Source organism: Crocodylus siamensis, chromosome 2, assembly GCF_052110815.1.
Source record: "Crocodylus siamensis isolate JL-2025a chromosome 2, ASM5211081v1, whole genome shotgun sequence".
In the NCBI taxonomy this organism is placed as follows: domain Eukaryota; kingdom Metazoa; phylum Chordata; order Crocodylia; family Crocodylidae; genus Crocodylus; species Crocodylus siamensis.
In genome coordinates this window covers 241,693,290-241,717,435 of record NC_143396.1, presented here as the reverse complement: position 1 = coordinate 241,717,435, position 24,146 = coordinate 241,693,290, and the positions used below count along the sequence as shown (strand labels likewise).

The 24,146-nt window shown below is 42.0% G+C and overlaps 1 protein-coding gene across 8 annotated transcripts in view; it reads left to right on the top strand.

Moving 5' to 3' along the window:
- The window catches only part of NOVA1 (NOVA alternative splicing regulator 1), a 232,257-nt gene that overhangs the window by 170,427 nt on the left and 37,684 nt on the right, over nt 1–24,146 (top strand). For 7 of the 8 annotated variants that reach the window (XM_090033529.1, XM_090033535.1, XM_090033534.1 and 4 more), the window contains one exon: nt 12,285–12,428. In XM_090033529.1, coding sequence (XP_089889655.1) covers nt 12,285–12,428 — 144 coding nt within the window. The remainder of the gene's footprint in view (nt 1–12,284; nt 12,429–24,146) is intronic. The other variant, XM_090033528.1, reaches the window with a different exon arrangement.

Sequence of the window (24,146 nt, the reverse complement as noted above, 5' to 3'; positions counted from 1 at the left end):
TGCCCAAGGTAGGGGCAAGGACCACTTCCCTAGGAAGTTGGTTCTAGATTTTGGCCGCCCTAACTGTAAAATATTGCCTTCTGATCTCTAACCTAAGCCTATTCTCCATCAGCTTATTACCATTGTTCCTCATCACCCCAGGTGGTGCTAGGGAGAAAAGGGCTCTACCTATTTGCTGTTGATCTCCCCTGATGAGTTTGTAGGCAGCCACCAGGTCCCCACTCAACCTCCTCTTGCTGAGGCTGAACAGGTTCAGGTCCTTCAGTCTGTCCTCATAGGGCCTGTCCTGCTGCCCTCTCACCAAGCGGGTGACTCTCCTCTGAACCCTCTCCAGGCTGGCCACATCCTTTTTAAAGTGCAGCGCCCAGTATTGAATGCAGTACTCCAATTGCAGCCTGACCAAAATCCCATAGAAGGAAAGTATCACCTCTCTGGACCGGCTTGAGATGCATCTTTGGATGCATGACAAGGTATGGCTGGCCTTGCTGGCTGCAGTCTGGCCTTGGTGGCTCATGTTCATCTTGGAATCAGTAATGACTCCAAGATCCCGTTCTGCCTCTGTGCTTTCAAGAGGGGAACTCTGCAGCCGGTATGTATGCTGTGGATTCCTTCTCCCGAGGTGCAGCACCCTGCATTTATCTACATTGAACCCCATCCTATTCTCATCTGCCCACTTTTGTAGTCCATCTGAATCAATTTGCAGCCTCTCTCTCCCTTCAAGTCTGTCCACCTTGCCCCCATCTTAGTGTCATCAGAAAACTTGGACAGTGTACTTTCCACCCCCTCATCTAAGTTGCTGATGAAGATATTAAAAATTGTGGGCCTGACGACCAAGCCCTGAGGTACCCCACTGCTCACATGTCACCAGGTTGAGTATGACCTGTCCACCACTACTCTCTGGGTGCGCCTCATCAGCCAATTTTTTTACCCTTCCAACTGTGCAGGCATCAGTGCCACAGTCACCTAATTTATTGATGAGAATGGGGTGAGAGACAGTGTCAAAGACCTTCTTGAAGTCTAGAAAAACTACGTCCATGGCCACACCATCATCCAAGGATTTAGTTACTTGGTCATAAAAGTCAATCAGGTTGGTCAGGCAGGACCTGCTTTTGATGAACCATGCTGGTTGCCCCTGATCTCCCCTGCTGGCCCCCCACAGATGTGTTCCTTGATGATTCTTCCCAAGATCTTCCCAAGCACTGAGGTGAGGCTTACAGGCCTATAGTTACTTGGGTCCTTCTTCCTCCCTTTCTTGAAAATTGGGACCACATTAGCCAGTTTCCAATCCCCCGGCACCTGACCAGATGACCACGAATGCTCATATAGTTGGGCCAAGGGCTCCGTGATGACCCCTACCAGCTTCCTCAACATCCTTGGGTGGAGGGCATCTGGACCTGCAGATTTAAAAATGTCTAGCCCTTCCAGAAGATCCCTAACTACATCTGCACTGACTGAAGGCCTGAAAGAGCTATCGCTGAGATTGTCCCTACCTCTGGTTGGTGGGATGTCCTGGTCCCTGTTCAATAAAACAGAGGCAAAGAAACTGTTAAAAATATCAGCTTTCTTGTCTGGCTTAGCCACAAGATTATCATTTGCATTTTGCAGGGTAAGGGTAGGTAATTATATTGGCTGGAGGGCCACTTAATGAGTTTTGGGGCTGCCTTTTCTGAGAGGCTGCACTCTGGGCAAGCGAGGTGGAGCAGGTGGTGACAGTGCTGGGAGATGGGCTACAGCAAATTGTAGGGTGGCTGTAGCCCCCTCCCATAGTACCTGCTCCCAGTGTTGCTGCTGCCCACCCCGAGCACAGCCCCAGCCCAGCCCACCCACCCCCACCCTGGGAAGAGTCCAGCCCCAAGTGTGCAGTGGCAGCCCACCTTCACTCCATGCCAAAATCCAGGGGTCACGTGGTCTCCATGCTTCCCCTGGGTGTGCATGTAGTGGCAGGAGCTGCCCCTACCCCCCCTCACCACATCCCCCGGATGAGCCGTGGCTCAATTCCGTGCCCCACTCTACCCCGGCTGTGTAGCGCCTGCATTCCCTCCCTCACTGCATGGGCCTTAATCTACCCCCCATTCCCCTTCTTCCCCCCCCACAGACTTACTGACCAGATGCTTTCCACATTGCTGGGCTGAGTTTGTGGCTGCATGTGTGCTTATGGCATTTATCAGCATAGGCAGAGGGTGAAAAAATTGGTGGGGAGGGCTGGATGTACATACCTCTCTTCCCCTATAAAGTCTGCAGGGGAGGGGGAAGAGCTGTGGCCTTGTGGGGGAGTGGGGCTGGGGTGTGCCGGGCTTCACTCAGGCCGGGCCAGGTTGTGGGGTAATCAGAGCCCGGTGGCTCCTCCAAGGACATGGGTTGTTGCTCCCACGTGCACTGTGGGGGAGCTGGGGGAAGGGGCCACCCCTGGATGACTGGGCTCTTATGACCCAGCCGACCCAGAACCCCATTCATGATGAAGTCACAGCTTGGCAATTTCTCCATAGAGACAGTATAGCATCGAGGAGCCAAGTGGGGGACAGGTGCCCCCCCAATCTTTGCAAGGGACAGGGGTGGGCTGCAGCTGCGCTATGCCTGCTCTCAGCCTCCTCACCTCACTGCCGCCTTTAAAAGTGGCACAGTGCAGTGCCATCTGCCTCGCTGCCCAGCCCACTCAGCGGTGGGATGCACATGGCACCATGCTGTGCCACTTTCAAAGACAGCACCGAGGCATGGAGGCTGGGAACAGGCAGAGCCCAACTCATAGCTGTGGCCCAATCTTGCCCCGTGCAAACATCAGGAGGGCACCTGTCCTCTCCTTGGCTCCATGATGCTGTGCCTCTGGAGGCACTTCTGGACTCTGATTGTCCCATGACGTGGCCAGGCTGGGTCGTGGGACAATCCCCACAGTGCAGCAGGGAGCAGGGCAGGGGCAGGGGTGAATGATTTGCCCCTACCCCAACCCCACTGGCTTATGCACTGTGGGGGTCTCAATCTGCCTCTCCCCCCGCCCAAGCCTAGGTAAAGAAATAAACTAACCTGCCTGCTGGGATGGCTGGGATCCGCCTGGCTGTGTACCACAGGGTATCCCCTCTGCATGCCCCTCCCCTCTGCTGCAGCAGCCTGCAGCAGAGCTGCCTTCCGGCCATACCTGCTGCCTTCTGCATTTGGGGCAGCTGAGTGCAGTTAGCATCCCCCTTCTGCTGCCTATGTTTATCTGTGTTTTTATATGATATGGATCAATGTACTGGTGCACCTCTAACTATAAATTATTTTATTTAAAAAATTTTTTGTCCTGGTTTATTTATGATTTCATAGTGTATCTAGAGGCAATTGCATAATAACTCAAAATAAATCTTACTCTTGTATATTGTATTTGGGGTAGGTAAGGGTGGTATGTGGGGAGGGATGGTTGGGGGCTGTGTGTGTGTGGGAGAGGGTGGGTGTGGGTGTGGGTGTGGAATAGGTGGCTAGAATGGGGCTGTGGGAGGGTGTGGTTGTGTGTGGGGTTATGAGGGATGGGAGTGTGGGGTTGTCACAGGGTAGGAGGGTGTGGGTGTATTTGGGGGAATGGTTTTGGAGTGTAGGGGGACTGTAGATGTGTTGAGGAGTTATGGTGGGGGCTGGGAATGTGTGTGGGGGTGGTGGGAGTGTGGTTGTGTGTGGCGGAGTAAGGCATTCTCAAAGTCACTGGAGTGTGCCAGTCTCTTTATATGCCTATGGTAGCAGTGAGTAGGGCCAGGCCTGCCCATGTCCATAGTGTACAGCTCCCTGCACTCCCACCCCAGTCCCCAGCTGCAGGTGGTGGCAGCATGAAGAGGCCAGCTCAGTAGCACTCTCATCTGAGTCCCCAGCTGCACATGGTGCTGGTGTGCAAGGCCAGCCCCACCTGGCTGCATAACTTTTAGCTTCTGCACTCCCACCCCAGTCTCTGTCTGCGGGTGGCAGCAGTGTTTGGGGCCGGACTCACCTGGCTCCATAACATGCAGCTTCTGCCTGAGTCCCTGGCCACAAGTGGCAGCAGTATGCAGGGCCAGCCAAGCCTGGCCCCATAACACTGCCAGCCAAGTCCCTGGCCGCGCATGATGGCAGCAAGCAGGACCAGCCCCAATCAGCCCTATTGCCACAGCTCCCATGCCCCCACCCCAGACCCCAGCCACACATGGTGGTAGCATGCAAGGCCAACCCATGCCAGGCCCATAGCACACAGGTTCCTGTGCTCCTGCCCCTTTCCCCCAGTGGGAGTCCCTGGCCCTAAACCAGTGGAGCTGTACCTGAAATCCCACATTCGCAGGGAGGAGAGGGCTGGGCACAGCTTCGAGGTGATCAGGCAAAAGCCTCTACCAGGCAAAGGTTTCTTATCTCTAGCAGCCCCTAGCTCAAGACTGGGGTGGGTCAGGCCAGACTGGGATGGAGAGGGGGTAGATGCTTAGCAAGCAGGAATGTAGTAGCTTGCAGAGGGGCAGCCCAGGGCTTACAGAGAGGCTCTTTAGGCTGTATGGAATTGCTTGTCAGGCCAGATCCAGCCCATGGACCATATTTTGTCCATCCCTGCTGGAAAGCAGTGCTGCGGAAAGCAGTGCTACAGACAGCACAGAGGGGAGGGTTGGCAGAGACAAAGGAGGATCTGCAGTTCTGCCCATCCAGGTGAGTCTGGGGGCAGAGCTGGGCAGCAGTGCCAGGGGCCAGCAAAAGACCCCAGGAACAGCTCTGGCACATGCACACTTATTGAACATTCCCCATATCCGGGTGTTGGCTCAGGACTCTGCAAGCAGCTGCCGTACACCACTGGGAGCTGGGGACCCCCAAGATTCATAGATTCATAGATGCCAGGGTCGGAAGGGACCTCAACAGATCATCTAGTCCGACCCCCTGCACAGGCAGGAAAGAGTGCTGGGGTCAGGCCTGTCCAGCTTTCTCTTAAAGACCCCCAAGGTAGGGGAGAGCACCACCTCCCTTGGAAGCCCATTCCAAATTTTGGTCACCCTCACCGTAAAGAAGTTTTTCCTGATGTCTAGCCTAAATTTGCTCTCTGTCAGTTGATGACCATTGCTCTTTGTTACTCCAAGAGGTACCCTGGTGAATAGAGCACCTCCAATACCTTGCTGTGTCCCCTTAATAAATTTGTAGGCGGCCCCAAGATCACCTCTCAGCCTTCTCTTGTGGAGGCTGAAGAGTTCCAGGTCACTCAGTCTCTCCTCATAGGGCTTTGCATGTAAACCCTTAGTCATATGAGTGGCCCTTCTCTGGACCCTCTCAGTGCTATCCACATCCTTCTTAAAGTACAGCACCCAAAACTGGGCACAGTACTCCCAACTGCGGTCTGACCAATGTCACATAGAGGGGAAGTATCACAAGCCTGGTTCTATTTGTCATGGATCTGCTGATGCATGATAAAGTGTGGTTAGCTTTGCTGACGATTTCCTCCCACTGACGACTCGTGTTCATCTTGGAACCCACTATGACTCTGAGATCCCTTTCCATTTCTGTGCTGCTGAGAGGGTCATTTCCTAGTCAGGTGTGCTGGATATTTTTATGCCTTAGGTGCAGCGCTCTGCATTTGTCCTTGTACTGTATCCTATTATGTTCTGCCCACTTTTCCAACCTGTCCAGGTCTGCCTACAATCATTCCCTACCCTCCAGAGTGTTCACTTCAACCCACAATTTAGTATCATCTGACAACTTGGACAGAGTACACTTCACACCCACATCCAAGATGTACCATGGTGTCTCCACGAGCAGGGTGGAAGGGGGCCAGTAGCTGCATGGAGCCATGGCTGGTGGGAAGCAGCACTTGCCTGGTCCCAGTCAGGGTTTTTTCCTTTGTTCCACTGATTCACTCTGTTCCCAGGTGCTGCTGCTGTCAAGGTCAGGGGAGGGAAGCTGGCAATATCACGCTGGAAATGGAACCACCTAAGTCAAGCCAGTCGAGCTGGCAGCAGTTGGTGCTCAAGCAGTAGGTGGGGCTAGGACCGGAACCCCATGGTTACTGGGGAAGGAACTTCAGCTAGGAGATGGGGACTGGCCTGCAGCAGAAGGGGAATCCTCTGAGCCCTTCCTGAAGCTGCTTCAGCGCACAGGTCCTGGGGTTCAGACAGAACATGGACAGGGGAGGGGCATTCCATGCCCTGCTGACCCAGGCTGGGAATGCAAGGTTCACTGCTAGCACCTCCCCCCACAGGCAAAGTACAAGCCTCACTCCCACCCCTGCCTCTGTCCTGCCTGTAGCTGACAACTGGCTGGAGGCAGGGTTGGGGACAGAGGCTTTGATAACTTAGCTCTGTGGCAGGGTCTGTTGAGCCTTAGCTGAAGCAAGCCAACTTCCAGCACACCTCCCTGTAAGGGGGTGCTAGTTGGGGGTTCTCAAAGGAGCCAGGGAAAACTGGAATGCCAGCAGACAGTGACCTAACCTGATTCGATAAGGGATCTGGTACAGAAGTTTCAGGCACTGGACTAACCTAATTTGCATAAGTTTGAATGCACATTAATCTGTTAGTCTGGGTTCCACCATTTTTAGTTTTGTCTATGTGCCCCAAACTTCTGTATGGTTACAAGTTTGGTTTAGTTTCCATTTGTATCTAGCATTTATGTTATGGCTAAAGAACTGGTATGTGGTTTTAAAGGCTCCAGTTCTAGTCAGAGGGGGATACTTCAGCTATAGGTGCAGAATACAGCACCATGGCTAAGGACAGGCATTACACACATACTGGTTTAAGTGATCAAGATCTCACTTAAACCTGTAACAGAACAGATGTTCAGTGCACATAAACCAGTTTGAAAGTGGCTGAAATCTTCTTGAGATAAACTTGGTTGAATGTAGTATCAGACTTAACTGATGTGGGTCCAAGCAGTTTATGCAATGTCTGTCCCAGACCCAGTGCTGGTTTAAGTTAAACCAGACTCCCCCAGCATCCCAACATGCTCTCTGGGCTGGGTGAGACCCTGTGCTCCACAGCTAAGCTGGTTCCTCCCCTGCTCCCTGGCTGGAGCTCAGCAGGGACTGCAGATATCTGCCTGGCCTCCCCCTGGTCCCCTCCTCCCCCTCCCACTTCCTGCTAAGCAGGAATTATTCTCCTGTCCCCTCTGCCTTACACAGAAACCTGTCAGCATTAGCTAGCAGACCTCATGCTGGCTACAGTCTGTGCTATGGCAGGCAGGACAAAGGCAGAATCAACAGGTAAGCTGTTGTTTTCTTAATGGGGTGATAAACACTGAGTATAAACCTTGTGTTATCAATTCCTGCTGGGCTGGGAATGCCAGGGCCTGGCCACGCCCCCCTCAGCTCAGCACTGTGAAATGGAGGGAGGGCTGCTTTAGTCCTCCCCTCCCCTCCCCCCGGCCTCTAGCCTGAGCCACTGAAGCATGTGCCTGCATTTCTGGGATGTCTGGACAGTCACAAAGTGATTCAGCCTTGCCAAGTTAGACTAACCTGCAAAAATTGAATCGGTTCAGGCTCAGGATTTGTGAATGTCTGTCCCCAGCCCATAAGGGCTCAGAATGGCAATACGTTATATATGTGTTGTGTAGTATAAGATATAACAGAATCAGATTCTCAAATTATAATGCAAATAAAATTCCTTCTTGAGTATCTAAACTGTAATCTAATTAACTATTTTTTAACAAAGCCAGCTTCTAAAAATCAGTAATTAGGAGTGGTTCCTAACTTTAAAGATATTTCACAATTATCATGTTTCCTAGTTTAAGTTAGAGACTAAATGAATTATTATTGGGTCTTCAAAATGTGTAGTGCATAACAAACTGAGGAGTCTCTGGGGATGTCTATCTCTGACATTGTAGGAAATGTCTCAAGCCACTCTTTCTGATTCTTCAGCAGAGCGATGTGGTGGAATGTTTCATGGTTTCTATGTCCCTTTGTTTCACTTCAAAAAAGGGAAAAAAAAGGCAACTATTAATTTTCATTTGACTAAAAATATACCACATTTTTAAAAAAGTATATGCTCAAATGATAATGCTGTTCAAGCCCATGGATGTTAACATTTAAGGATGAAACTCATTCTGTGTTTCACATAGTATTGCTTTGTGTAGTAAGTCTACAGTATTGCAAGATTACCATTGTTTGGCAAGACCTGCAAACTACAAAGTGGTAAGCTGATTATGGAGTTTTAGCTTTACATTCAAGTGTCCTGCCTTTTTCAGTGTTTTCATCTTTTCACCATTATTTAATAGTAATATTTTATTATTCAATCTTCTGCCTTTTCCTCTCCTCTTCCTTCCTATTAAAAATACTAATATGGAATTAAGATAAACTATTATACAGTTCACTCATTTATACAAGTACTCCTGATCTTGCATGTACATATTTAACTTTATTTTTAAAGTAATATATAGGGCGAGATTGTGATATTTAGATACCCCTCAGTATTAGGTGAGCCTTAAAATCTTTCTCTGTTGGAACATTTTGCACAGGGGTCTACCCCTTTTCTAGAGTAGCTCAGCCAGCACTCTGCTATGTGTCAGTCCTGCTCTGTAATTCAAAAAGTGTGAAACATAGCAAGTCATGGCCTTGCCCTTCTTCCTGTTGACTTTAGGTTGTTACAGACCTTAGGAGCAAACTGAAATTCTTTGAGAGCCATACAGAAAAAAAGGTCTGCTGTGATCTTCCAAAATAGCACATATTTAAATATGGGTGAGGCAGAATCTTTTTTTAATTTACTTTCTCAGACACCGTGTTCTAGAAGCTCAAAGCAATTCTTAAATCCTTTAAACCTTTAAACATTGTCTTCCCAATGCTCATAATTACAAAAAAAGGATATACAATTGGAGACCAAAAAGAAAATCAATTTTAACCTGGATTGGACATTTTTAGTTAAGTTTTCGCTTGTTGCAGAGTTTTAGAAGTTCTTCAAAATTGTGTGCAATAGATATTCTGACTGGTCCTTTACTATAGCCTTGCTAGAGGGCCTTCTATAATTACTGGAGAGCTTCAATAATAGTATGAATGTTTCAGACTGGAAAATTGAAAATCCTTAATGTGAATTCATCTTATAATTTCTAATCACTTTATACTTCTCATTCCCAGAAGCCTAATAACTTCTAAATTCAAGCGCTTGCCTAATGCAAAACACTTGCTAAATTTTTTAAATTATTCTGCACTGCATAGTAATTCAGGATTATTGAATTACTTCCTATTTTCTTTAATAAGCAATTCTGCATAAAAGTGTATAGCATAGAATTCTTGTAGTACAGTCCAAGATACATAGATAAAACATTTTTCCCATTAATATAAGATTTAAAAAACCCTCCTTTTTTCTTTGAAAATGTTGTTTCAAAATTAAAATAAAGAGGAAGTAAGTATAGTTCACACACTGCAATGTATGCACAGGTTATATTTGGGGATAGAGGGATTGTATATATAGCTAAATTGTATCTTGTTATATATCATTTTGGGGGTGGGGGTTCAGCTGCATTATTTAGTGCATGAAGTGGCCATTTTTTCATGTTGCACTTTAATGGTATGTGACCTGCAAAATAATTAGTGTTAGAGAGGAACAGGCAAATGACTGCAACTTACATACAGCATAGAGTTCTCGCCTGTCACTCTTGGTGGTCCAGGATGAGGCTTATTTATTATTTTTAGACTGAAAAATATTTGACAAAAATAGAGGCTGTGTATATAAGGAATCCTATTTCTCTGACCTTATTTGTATTAATTTAAAACATAAGTTGCTGTTCTAGTAAAGTAAAAAAAAATGCTGGTAATGTCATTAACCAGAGAAACAGAGCCTTGGCTATAGATGCAACACACTTTGATATATATGTAAAGCAATTTCTGCTCAGAATTTAGAATCGTAGATAAATCACTGGAATATTTTGTCATTGGTGTATGTATTTAGAAGAAAATGTGTATGCCCATATTTCTTGATTATGAAAGCATTGTTTGTCTTTGATTATTCTTACCATGTATTTTTAACAAGTTTTTGTTCAAATAATGAAAGGCTCCAATTTTCGGGAATGTGAGTCAGTAGCCAGCTGCAAATATCATCCATGAGCTGTCACCCCTCCTTTTTTTCTTTGCTGCCCATATTTTTCCTGCTTTAGGAGGTTGAATGTTAATACTTAATAAAGAATTGCATATAGTCTAGCAGCGTGTATAACCTTTGCTATTAAAATAGGGTGTTTCTTAGTGTTAAACTGTACAAGCTTTTAGGTAAATGCAGTAGTTAGAAGTGCAGACCTCTATGTTAGGTAGCTGCTAAATCCTATTTTTGTGTTGATTAATTAATGCTAGACTATCAGAAAATCAGATATCCACTTGATTAACATCAACTGCCCAAAACATCACATCCTAGAAATATATAATAATTTAGGCTAATAGGCAGATATAAACCTCCTCGGCCTCAACTGTGATATGGCTATAAATTGTATTTGGTTCTTTATATATATATATCTGGCCAGTACTTTTAGTATAAAATTACAGTGCAGACCAGAGTTTTAAGTTACAATGGACTGTTCAGCTTCATGGTAGTAGTACAGGTACAATTGTAACCAAAATGATAAAAATTAGCCTGCTATAGTCTACAAAAAAAACTCTTCCTGTGTAATTTCATTAAAACCCAGGCGATTGCACTGATGTAACCTAATAGAATGAGCTCTAAGTGAAATCCACAATTTATTTTTCTAAATAATGCTAGTCTGTGAGAAACAAAGTGGAGTGAAAGATATGGAAGACTCCTTTTTAACTGCCCTTCTTTTCATTACAATATCTCCTGGGTTTACTAGCACTACATAATTCACCAAATACCCATTATTTTTTAGAGAGAATTGACCATGATAGTGTGTGATAAGACATCTTTTGATAAAACTGCATCTTATGCTTAGGGATATATTCTTTTTTCTAAATGCGAGCTACCAGTTGAAAATATCAAGTAGGTCTGTGTATTTCTTAATATGTTTTGCTTCTGCCTGCTTCACCTTGTACACAAACTTTGAAAACACAAAACAAAGAACTCTACATTGCTCAAAATGTAAGACCAAGTATTCAGCATTGTGTGTGTATGTACAATTCAGTATTTTGCCAGAACACAAGACTTTCTCTATTTACATACTGACTTGCGCACATGCATTCAGGATTTTGTTAGTGCAAAACTATGCACCCAGTTTTTTAAATGAGTTTTGTTTTTTTTAGGTCTGAATTATTGTAAGTGCCAGGACTACACATAGTTTAAAGTTAGGTTGCTTTATTTCCACCTAGATTTGCCTCAATTATATGAAAGCATAATGCATATCATTGTACAGCATTTTAACTTAGAATACTATGGGTGTACTTTCAGATTTTCTAAGTTACTTATATATTACAAAGATGTTCAAAAACGTGTTTAAATGAGTATTGTATACTGTTATGAAAATTAATATCTGACATTCTCACTATATTTATGAACAGAAAATTTTGTTAGGAATAATGTTTAAGAGAGTTATATGTGTGTATATATATTTTTCAAGAGAAGTGCTTTTTGATAACCAATGTGTTCAATTAATGTTAAGTATATGTATCTTATTTAGCAAAATCTTTTCAATAAATATGACTCATAATTATTTTTGTGTTTATTTTGAACACAGGCTGGTGCTACATTATTAACCTTTACCCTAATTAAATAATGATCTTTTAACACTAATGATAAATATATTGTAGTAATTTGTTGTGATGGCATTAGTTGCATGTTTGTTTATAAGATTGATGTTTACATTTTTCACACGTGCCTCTTGATTAAAAAAAAAATCAATGAATATTTTAACAGCTAATTTATTGCTGAAAATTCAGTAGCTTAAATTAAAATATTTAAGATATGGATAACCATATTATTTTGGAATCAGCTTGTTGGATATACTCTATACAAAGACTGGATGAAAAAATTTTATATCAAAGTAGATTTCATTATTTCTTCCAAATAGTAGCCCTATTTGTTTACAGAAACGTTACTGTTTTCAGTGCGCTCATTGAACTTGCTGGAATTTGTGTTTACCTTAGTCTTTGTTTTCCCCAAGAAGAGGAAAGGGGAAAGAAAATATTCCTCATGTAGTCAGCATACCTTTTAGTATCTATGTGAGTTCACCATCTTGATTTCAAGTCATGAATTTGTTTTTACACACATATGCATGCATACTTACATGCATTACTTATTTACTCAATTGACTTTAAATTCCATTAAGTTCGAATGAGTAGGAGAAGGATTTTGGTCTTTTTTATTCTTTTAATTTTCTAGTTACATTACTTTTGTTTATTTATTTTGACTGTTCAGTCTAAGGCTTGTAAAGGTTGATTTGCTCCTGAACTGCTTTGTTCCCAGACATTGCCATCTTCCCCAACTACCACCAAGTCCTCTCCATCTGATCCCATGACCACCTCCAGAGCCAATCAGGTACAGTATCATCCTACCATCTACACCATACTTTTCACGGGTGACAACATGCAGACTGGAGAAAAAGATATGGTGGGTTAAGGATTTATTCGTTCATTCACATGTATACACCCATAATCATAGATATCTAACACTGTTGCATAAGGAAAACTTTTCAAAATTTGGTAAACTGAATGGTAAAGTTTTCTCCACTATTTTTTTTTAAATTTTTAAACATCTAATGACAATAGAATATATCATAAATAATATTTATTTTATTTTTACCTTACTTTAATAAAAATGTATGTATTTGTAGGTGTGTATTTGTGAATCTGTAATTGCAGTAAGTGTCTGTGTGTGTATATATATATGTGTGTGCACATATATAATCCCAAGATCCCTATGTCATAGAATGGAATTAGCATCAATGCCATATTTAAATAGATAAATAAAGTGGTCTACATTTAATTTTAAAGAAACTGAAACAGGATAGGTTTATCCTTAATTGTGACATTTAATGTAGAGGCAATAGTATGTATCCAGTTTACTTAGTAAAATAAAATTATTTGAAATTAAAATTTAATGCTAAAAATGAAGTAAAATTAATGTTTTAAAAACATTTTAATGGAATTCATCTTAATTTTGATTACTTCTTAGTTGGTTCTTATTTTTTAAAATGCATAAATTGTATCAGTAAGTATTTTTTTATTTCATGTTGTTGTTTTTTTTAAATGAGCTACATATATAGTTCATTTATTGTTAAGAATATCATGTTGCATATATTTTTTTGCTTTACTTGATGAAAAGTCCTAAGTTATTTACTAAATACCTTCCACTTAAGAACTAGATGCGGGTATATCAGATACTGTGTTATTCAGTGGCATTTTAAGGTATACTAGTACATTGTTAAGATAAAAAGTACTCTACTGTATTTTAATGATTTTTACATTCAGCATGTATTAAGAAAATAATCTGTTAAAATTGCATTATCGGAATGCTTTTCTCAGGTTTTATACAAATTTGATTTGATTCCCAAGAAGGATTTTCTTTCCAACAAGCTAATTTTCTTATGGATAATTAAAACACCTATAAATTATTGCTAAACAACAAAGCTCAGCATACAGTAGGACATGCATGTATTAAAATAACATATAATATAGTTTTAATTATTGCAAGAGAATCTGTTAAAGGTGACATCTGGCACAAAAAATTATAAATCTGGAGAGAAAAAATTGTATATCTAGAGGCACTAGTCAGAAAACTATATGTTGTAGTGTCCAACAGACTGATATGCAAATCTTATATATAGCTGCCTGCCACTCCAGCAATGATTATTTTCCTTCATCAGCAGTTAAATGACAAAGATTAAACATTTGCAAAGAGCAAGTCAGATTCTTTTTATGAATACTGTACTTGGCATGTCTTTTTTCATATCTTATGTCAGATGTATATGTTCTTTAATTATAAGGTATTGAAAATGTTGAGAAGCAGCTAATTATTTAGCTTGTTAATGTCCTGATTGAGTTTCTTTCTTCCTTTGTGTGTGTTCTTTTTCTAAGTAAGTGGCTACAAGCTGATTCTTGAGGAAAATAATCTTTTTATGTAACGAGAATATTATTTAACATGATTTTAGGCATGTTTAAATAGCAACAGACATGCTTTGCTTTGGATCTGTATCATGCAGTTTTTTTACAATCCAAATTCTAATTTAGAACTATAGAGTAGGAAAATTAAATTTGTGTTTACTTCTGACAAATAATATTTTACTACTTAGAAAAGCTGGTTTATGTCAAAGTGGTCTGTCATTATTCAAACTACAGAAGTATGTATGCTTCTGTGCCTTGTCCATAACTCGCATTACATAATTTAGTTCATTTTACTTGTAATCTATTTTTATTCAATCATTGTACAAATAATCCAGATCTCTTTTTGGATAGTATTAAAAATTTGTAAATGAAGGAAGATATGAGGATCTTAACTGATTCCTGAAGCTGCATTTATCACTAAACCTTAATATTCTTATGAGTTTATAATCATTTTATACCACACAGTATTTCCTACTGGTGTCTATCCATTTCATCAAGAAGCATGTGGCATATGATAAGGCAGTTAAAGCTTTGCTGTTCATTCTGGTGATAAGTGATGTAGCTGGCAATTGTTTCTAGACTGTAGCAGTGATTAACATTCAGCACCAGTATATCGACAAGTATCTGCACTGCGGCTGTCACATGAAAATAGGTTCCAGCACGGTAATCTCAAACCTGTCAGTAGTTGTATAAGTAACCAATACAACAGGATTACAGAAAAACAACTAATGTCTGTTTTAATACAGTTCTTCAGTTACAAAGATTCTTAACCAAAAGTAACTGTAAAGATATATTTACAAACCATTGAATGAAGATAACATTACAGACCTCTTTAAATGGACGCAACAAGTTAGAAAATTCAGAGTGAGGTTGAACCTGCATTCACAATACATCCTGTTCTGCTTGTATTACATCTTGTGAGATTTAAGATCCTCTACTTTATTGATGATCTTTTATAATAAGATAGTACTTTGCATTCTGTTAACAATCTTGAGTAAGGAGCCTGGGGAAGAAATGTCCTGCGTACAGCCTGTATTGGTTGAAGGGAGGGGCAGAGGTGTCACAGGTGCTGAGGCACACGGTTGACAACCCACTCACAGCATGGCCATGTCAGATTCCAATGAATCTGGAATTCTACTAAATACCTTATCGCAAGGACATGAAACAGGAAACTTGAGGAGAATTTAAGCTGGTTAGAGGGCTACTGGTGGTTCTGCCAGTAGACTACCTCAAATAGATTGGAAATGATTTAATCTCCTGATGTTGTGGTTTTTTTCTGGTGTGTGAACCATGCCAGCTAGAACTGTGCTTCTTGTATTGTCTGCATTGAGAGTGACTTTTGAACCCCAGCCCCAGGAACACTTTCTTCATTAAGTCAGGAGTTTGGGTTCTGATGATTGAATCCATCAAAAATGTGGATTTATTGTCTCTACTTTTTAATGTTTTGGTTTTTATCTGTGTAAATTAAGCCATAATTAATTTTGATTATCATTCTCACATTTCTGGAATCATTGGGTTTTTTTGCAAACCCAAAATTGAGAATTATAAAGATATTTTTATTCTCTTTATAGTAGTGACTCTGTCAATCAGTAGTAAGTAGTTAGGGATTCTCTGAAATGGATTTTGCACACTGAAAAAGATCAACTTCTTCAAAACTGTGTCTATGTTGTGTTAATTGAATTGCCATGCCAACAAAGACCTAAAAAATTTAAGAGATTTTTGTTCTAGGAAGCTATACATCTGCAGTCACTAATGTTAAAAATGTTGTTTATAATTTTCTCACCAGAATGCCCCTGGGCAATTGTCCACATTAAAAACTAATGAACTGCAAACTTTTACTAAAGGAAAAAGAGCCAAAGATTCTTTAGAATTAGAGACGATTAAAAATTGCATATAGCTTCTTTTTCTATTACCCAATTTTCTTCTATTTTTAGCCTGGAAACTTAAATGTTGCTACATCATGAACTTAGTCATGTTTATATCATAAACACTGGCAGACATGTAATATCATATTAATATGGTAGATACGCCTGAAATTGGAGGAGTATATCTTTGTTGTTTACATGGGGAAAAAAGAATTAAACTTAACTTTTCTTCAGTATCATTCAAGTTAGGAGTTCTTATTTCTCTATGGATCTATAAAACATCAATTTTAATACTTGTATTAAATTAATACTTGTATTAAAATTAATTGATTGTATAGTAACTAATATCTCTATAATGAAGCAGGATGCAGGTTATAGGATTGTTTATAGGATCATGTTTAGTCTATGTCTATTTTGCACTGATTATATTTTAAGGGAAAAAATATTTTAAAAAAACAGGTCTTGGCCAGTGATCCTCAACCAAGGCATCATAGCACCCTTAAGATTGGGGTTCCTTGAGATTCTTTGAAGGGTTCCATGGGGAACCACAGAGCGTTAGCACTGTTAGTTTTACAAGCATGATTAACAAGGTAAAACCAGAGATTTCAAACAGAAATCCATAACTGTGGAATTTCTGAGTTACTTGCAACAGAAAAATTGCTCTATTTTTTTTTCTCTAGGAAAAAAGGAATGAAAACAAAGAGCTGGCATTTTCCAAGGGGCCCCTCAAATCTATCCAGGGATGCCTCAAGTCTAAAAAAGTTGAGAACCACTGGCATATGTCCATTTTCCCCTATTCAGATGCGTCCTATTGATGAATGTTCCCAAATAGCAGTGTAGGGAAAAGTTTCTGCACCACATATGTGTTGTCCTCCAAGATGTTTCATTTCTTCCTGGTATTTTCTTGCTTCCTAAGTATGGTAATCATTACTAGTGGTATAGCAAAACTCCTACCCCAGCAGAATAAAGTCTTTGTGCAGTCTGCCTTTCCCTTACCATAGGGCCGTTATCAGGATGTAATGCACATCTTCCATTATAGACCAAAACATAACATTTAGGAACACGAAATGTGAATGTCTAACTGATTCATATGACTGTGACTAGGTGTAAAGTCTGGAACTTGATCTATCCCTTGTGATTAAATTTATTTTTTTTATCTATCTAATATATTAGCTCTCTACTCTTTGTGCCCTATTTTTGTTTAGAAATTACACTAATTTTATCACTGGTGAGTTGTATGTCTGTTCTCAAATCCATCTAATTCACTCTGTGTATGTGTTATAGTAAACCATAGGAAAGTAGGGCTGGAAGAGTCCCCATAAAGTCATTTAATCCAACCCCCAATTTAAGGCAGAATAATCCCTAGCTTAACTATCCCAACAAGTGTATTTCTAGCCTGTTCAAATTTCTGGGATGGCGAGTCCACAATAGACGGCTAGAGGGTTGTACCCAGAGAGTGGTGGTGGACGGGTTGGTATCAATCTGGAAGGACGTGGGCAGTGGGACACCACAGGGCTCGGTCCTTGGACCAGTACTCTTCAAAGTCTTCATCAGTGACTTGGACGAGGGAGTGAAGTATAGTCTGTCCAAGTTTGCAGATGATACAAAACTGTGAGAAGTGGGAGACACCGGAGGACAGGGAACTCCTACAGACAGACTTGGACAGGTTGGACAAATGGGTAGAAAACAATAGAATGTGATTTAACAAGAAGAAATGCAAAGTGCTGCACGTAGGGAGGAAAAATGTCCAGCACACCTGCCTAAGAACTGACCTGCTCGGCAGCACGGAAGCAGAAAGGGATCTCGGAGTCCTAGTGGACTCCAGGATGAACATGAGTCATCAGTGGGATGAAGTCATCGGCAAAGCTAATGGCACTTTATCATGTATCAGCAGATGCATGACAAACAGAACCAAGGAGGTGATACTTCCCCTCTATCAGGCGCTGGTCAGACCGCAATTGGAATACTGCATGCAGTTTTGGGTGCCACACTTCAAGAGGGATGTGGATAACCTGGAGAGGGTCCAGAGAAGGGCCACTCGTATGGTTAATGGCTTGCAGGCCAAGCCCTACGAGGAGAGACTAGGGCACCTGGACCTCTTCAGCCTCTGCAAGAGAAGGTTGAGAGGCGACCTTGTCGCTACCTATAAATTCATCATGGAGGCACAGAAGGGGATTAGTGAGGGTCTCATAGTGATGCAAAATCAGGCAAGCACTCCCCACCACCCACACTGATGCTCTGTGCAGATGCATGGGTGTAGTGCCCACCCTCCCACTGCAGTAGAAGTTCTCACAAGTACCCACACTGCTGCCCCATGTGAATGCAACCCACGTCTCTGGCTTGCTCCCAATACCCTCAACACACACGCATAGCCCAGACTCCCCCTCAGCTCCCCACAATGTCTAGTACTGTCTTGCCCCCTGAGGTAAGGGCAGAACACTTTAGCTGGAGGAGGAAGGGAGTGCTTGGAGACTCTGCAAGTCATATGATGGTATTTAACAAAGTAAGCTGTTGCTTACGAAAGCTTGTGCATCTCTGATTTAGTCTGTGACTAATGTTAGTTAATGCACTTGAATAAATTAGTTTACCCTGCCTTGATCATATATTCACCGTCCATTATCATCCCCTCAGTAACATGGGCACCCTAAGGAGGGTTTTGAAGATATTGATTTAAACCTTAACTTAGCTTGAATTTAATATTCATGATCATATTTGGGATTCTTTTTCTGACCGAAATTCCAAAATTGCTTTCCATCTGTTTCCAATAAATTTATAAATGGGGGGAGAGAGACAACAGACAGCTGTTTTAATTTTTTCTTTTAAGAGTAGTAATTAGTAGAGTGTTACATGTTAAAAGTAATCTAAAACTGTAAGCTTTATCCATATTGGGTCCTGATAGACCTGGTTTGTACATAGTGTACCATTATCCATAAACAGTTGCTGACCTCTGCCTCATGTTTTCCATTTGAAAACGAAATTATTCATGAAGATTATAATTTCCAACATATTTTTTCACTTGTGTAGGTTGTGATCTAAGAAATTGATATCTCAGTGTTTATTGCAGGATAAAGTAGCTTTCCAACCAGACTTTACATTAAAAACGCTTCTTTATTTGAAATCTAAAATTTCATTAAAATTAGGTCTTGCAGAAGTACCACAGTGTGATTCAGTGACATCCCACTTTATTTTCATAATTTTCCTGATTTTCAGCCTAGTTAGATATGTTATTTCCGTCTGGAACATAAACTCCTTCCAGTCCCTTTGTTAGCCCTTGAGTTCTCCGTTCCATATTTTTCATCAGAAAAGTATTTTGTTATGGGGTCTTTTTGTGGTCAGAGCTTGAGGAATGATTCAGTAAGCAAACATCTCTCTCTCTCTCTCAAAACCCATTCTCTATATTCTTTTGATTGAGTTTAGGACTCTGTTTTGCTCTAAACATGATTGTGTCCGCAGATTAGTATAGTTAATACTGGTTCTTGATTAATAAATTTAATTTAACTGTTTTACTTTCATCAGCAGCTTAAGGGCCTTGTTACATATTAATTTTAGGTGGTTTGTGGAGCGCTTAACCCCCGGACTGTCTACACATTAGCACCTAAAACTAGTTGTAATCACTGTTTAGGTGGCTAAAAGAAATACCACTCCAGCCTATGTTTATTTTTGATTGGTGTAAACATAATGCATGTTACAGTAATGTGTAGCCGCTCTAGGATAATGTAAGCACCCCACCCACCTCCTTCCCCCCTGCAAGCCCAGATGAGGCCTACTCCCTGCCCCCCACCACCTTCCCCAGCACTTCACATCCCCACTCTTCTACTTACTTGTGGTTGCCTGTACTATCTGTCCCAGGGGAGCACACAGGGAAGGGTTAACTTGCCTACCCTGCCACTGCTGCTCTCTAGGCTGGGCTCAGCTCAAAAAAGAGCAGCAGCCTGATAGCAGTGGTGCCAGGGGTTGGGCAAGGAGGTTGTCTTTCCTGCCTGCTCCCCTGGGACAGACAGCACATTGTGAAGTGTGTGAAGCTTTGGGTGCTGGTTCGATTTGGAGGAGATTTGGCTCAATTCAGCAGCTAAATCTCTGAATTGGATTGGGAAACTAATAAAAAGGTCCAAATCAATTCAAAACTCTCCAAATTGATTCAGAAAAGATTTGGGGAGATTTGGAGATTCAGGCAGTCCCTGCTTGCCGCTTCAGGGAGTTGGACCCAGACTCCGTGCCAGTAAGGGGGCTGGGAGCAGTGGGGAACTGGAGGAGGGGAGAAGGGACCTTGGGTGAGGATCCCTGCCAGGCCTCATCCCCTGACCCCCACCCACTCTCCCAGGCCCTTTCATGGCTTCCCCACCTGGCCTTAGAGTCCTGGCTCTTTAAAAAAAACCCAACAACTCTGCACTCACTTCTGGGGGCTCATGGCAGAGCCCGTCTTGCAGCATGGGGCAGTGGAGTTCAGCAGGGATCACCCCCCCACCCCGCCTCGCAACCTGTGAGTGCAGGGCTTTTTTTTTTTTTTTGCTTTTTTTTTTTTAAAGAGCCAGGGCACAGGCTGGGCAGCCATTGACAGGGCTGGGAGAGCAGGCAGGTGTTGGGGCCTATTTGTTTAAGAGATTTGGCTGATTCAGCAGCAGCCAAATCTCCGAATTGGATTCGGCCAAATTGATTCGGGACAGTGATTCGAATCATTGAATTGAATCATTGTCCCCTGAATCAGCTGAATCTGAAGCGAATACTAGCCATCTTGCACAGGCCTAACAGATGGCCACAAATAAGTATGGGGAGCAGGGGAAGAGCCCCAAGGGTCGGGAGTTCTGGTGGGGAGGGTGTCCCAGGTGTGGCAGGGAACTGGGGGATCTCTAGGGGACAGGAAGGAAACCTGGAATGGGAGGGGCAGGGATTCTTCCCTTTCAGTCCTCCAGGCACCTGCTGGCCTGAATGTGAGACTGCTCCAAACTTGAGCTAGCACTAACACCGATCGACATTTGACCAGCTCACAGTGCAATGTGTAACAAGGCCCTAAAATGACAGATAATTGTTCCTAGTAACTGATCCGTAATGCCATTAATTTGGTTGGAGATAGCATCTTTAACGGTGCTGAGGCAACTGATTTGGTTCGTCTTTTTCTGTCAGCTTTCTTATCAATAAACACGCTAAATTGCATTGTTCCATGTGCTAGTAATGGCATTCTTTGCCTCCCCTCTAAATACTGTATCTTTTACTTATATATTATTGGATAGACAGATTTTTCCATAGTCCAGAACATAATATGGCTAAGTAGAAAGAACACAGATGCACAAACATTGGTCATTACATTTTGTAACTAGGTCAAATAAGAGTAGCTAAATTAGCTAAAAAATATAGCTGCCTTTGCTGTGTGGAAAAATCCTTAGTGTTCCACTACAATAAGGTAATTTTATGGATTGTTAATTCCTTTCTGAGTAAAGTAGCTTCTTGATTTCGATTTAATAAGAATGCAGAGTTTTGTCTCTCGGGGACAAATCCAAAAAAGTACTTTAATGTCTAAGACGCAATTCAGGTGGATTTTAGGCACCTTAGTTCAAATGAATGATCCACAAACAGTCATCCTAACAACTGAGGCATTAGAGAGTTGATTGGCACAAGTTTATGCCAGAAAATGTTGTTACTGTATAAAAAGAAAATGCTGGACTCATTCTGATTCCTCCTTCAGAGACTATTGAAGAATATGAATTGAACTGAAGACCATATAGAAACTGGCATATCTACCTGTGCATGTTAATGTGATGCAATAAACTCCCATGCTTATTATGCCAGAGTTTATTGCTCCTGGGTGCCATGTCTTCACGTCCACCTGGGACCATAGCATGTTGAGCTGGGTTGGAGCAGCTCTGGCTGGTGGGGGGGCAGAGGTCCAGCCTACCAGCTTGGAGCTGTTCCAACCTGGTTCAGTGTGCTGCAGAGGGACTGGCCAGAGCATGAGGGTGCTTCAGTACAGGGCTAGCTGGCAGGCTAGCCCCTCACTGAAGCACCTTTGTGCCCCAGCCAGGCCCCTGGGGCAGCACCTACAGGTACACTGCTGTGGAGTAAAAATCTCTGCAGCAAGATAGTACTATCCTGCTGCAAAGTTAGTCTCCTGTGGCCTAATAGGGCCACGCATATAGATGCGCAATGTTTTCTGTGGAGCTAATTAGTCTACTCTGCAGTAATTGTCTCATGTAGATGCACCCACAGTACATCTCAGGACTCCTGTTTCCCAGATGAATCCCCTATTACTTGGCTTAGAGCCCTGCCATCTCTGGGTTTTTTCTTTCTGGGCTGATAAACCTTATGTTCCTTTCTTCCCAATAGCCCAGCTTCGCAGGGGAATGGAGAGTGTTAGTTAAGGCAGTCTCTTCAGAGGCAAGAATTGTGGATTTTGAATCCTGTGAGGCTGCAGAGTGCCTAGGACAGGGGTAGGCAAAATTTAACCATGAGTTGGAATGGCTCACTTTGGGTCATAGGCAGGTGCTAGAACCTGACCACTCCCACCACTTGTCTGCATAATGGCACAGGGATAGTCTCTGCAACAGAAGCCCTCGTGCTGCCAAAGCCCCTATGTCCACAGGTCAGATCCAGTACTTTGACAGGCCAGACACAGACCATGGGCCATAGGTCACCTACCTGTGACTTAGAACACTAGTTTCTCACTTCCTGGGCAGCTACTCTGACCACTAGACTACAGTATAAGAGGGTTGACAGTGATGCTATCATCAGTTCAACCTCTGGGTCTTCAAATAAAAATATGAGCCCTCTTGTTTTGAGTTTCACTGTAAGGCATCCAGCATTCCACATTCCCTGTATATCTAAATTTTATATGTGAATTTTACTCCTTAGTGGGATGCTCCAAGTTCTATTATAAAATCGACTTTCCACAGTCTGGAATTTGGTGAGGAATATTAGTTCAGATCTATTATCTGGGAAGAGCTAAGGAACTACATTTTTCTGGATTGCCATTCAGTAGGAGGAATCTTTTATGGGTGCCAAGACCTCTAAGTTTATCTTACTCACTGGTTTTGGATTTGTATTTGGACGTCTTGTTTGAATGAATGGCAACCTTACCAGATCCCACTTTGCTTAGGAATGGAACACAGACAACCTAAGTTAAATCTATGCTCTGTGTGTTGCTTTTCTTCTGCATCAGAATGTCATTCAGGTTTTTTTATTTTAATTTATATGTCCATACTGATCTTTCCCACTAGTTTTGCAGTGGATGGGATCATAATACCTCTTACAGTCTGTTAAAGCTAAAAGCAGAGAAGCTAAAAGTTTCTCTCGTTCCTTGGAGTCTCAGACCAGCAGAGACTCCCTATGCCAGACGAAGGGTGACTGTGCCCAAAAGCTTGCAAAGAACTTTTTTCCAACTACTCAGCTGGTTTAATAAAAGATATCACATTTAACCAAGGAACCGAGCCTGCCTATGGAACTACTGTGGAACTTATGTGAATGCTACAATATCTGTTCTAAAATTTTTAGCACTTTATAAATGAAGTTGTTTGTGGATTTTCTATTTAGTATCTCACTGATTTATTGTTATTCAAGTCACTAAGGGATAAATAGTCTGGCACTAAAATTACTATATGAAATCTTCTATAATTTACATATTTTAAGGATAACCTCAGAAATGCTGCATGTTTTTCTGCATATTTCCAGATTTTGATGGCTGGTCCCTCTCCATGTATTCAAGAGCAAGCTATTTCCAAATGTGAAAACAGCTTACTGAGTTACTTAAGCATTGGGGAAAACCCCTCATCCTTTGCTTTGCCAAAAGACAGTAAAATATTACAATTATTTGTGCAGATGGTAGGTAATCTTTCCAGTTCTTTTTTTATTTACTTTGTAAAAATATCATTTTATGGATCTTTCAATCTGAAGTCAGTGACAAATTATAAAAATTCAAATATTTCTCTCTCATTTCCTATTCAGTCTCCTTCACCTCAATGCAATTGCATTGGATACAAATCAACACAAGAGTTGTTGCACTGATATTTTGTGGCCTAAGCATGGTTTATCACTTGTTCCTAAGCTCTGGTTCTTAGGTTTGGCAATATTCCTTTCAGTATAGGACCATTAAGAGGAGAAAAAGCCATGTTTGTTGCTCTTTCCATATTTGAAAGTAACCAAAGACCTCTTGTCTTAAAGGAGTGTAGAAGAGTCGTAAGACTACAGCAAACAGCATCTCTAATATACATGGTATAAGCTTCACACAGCCCATACTCGTGCCCTCTGGTCAAACTCTGACCCCGAGTATATCCCTGATGAATGTAAAGCTCAGGTCAGCATCGAACCATAGCACTAGCTCTGCACTTTTTGGAGAAGCATTAGGGATATGAAATGTCAGGGATATTTCCCAG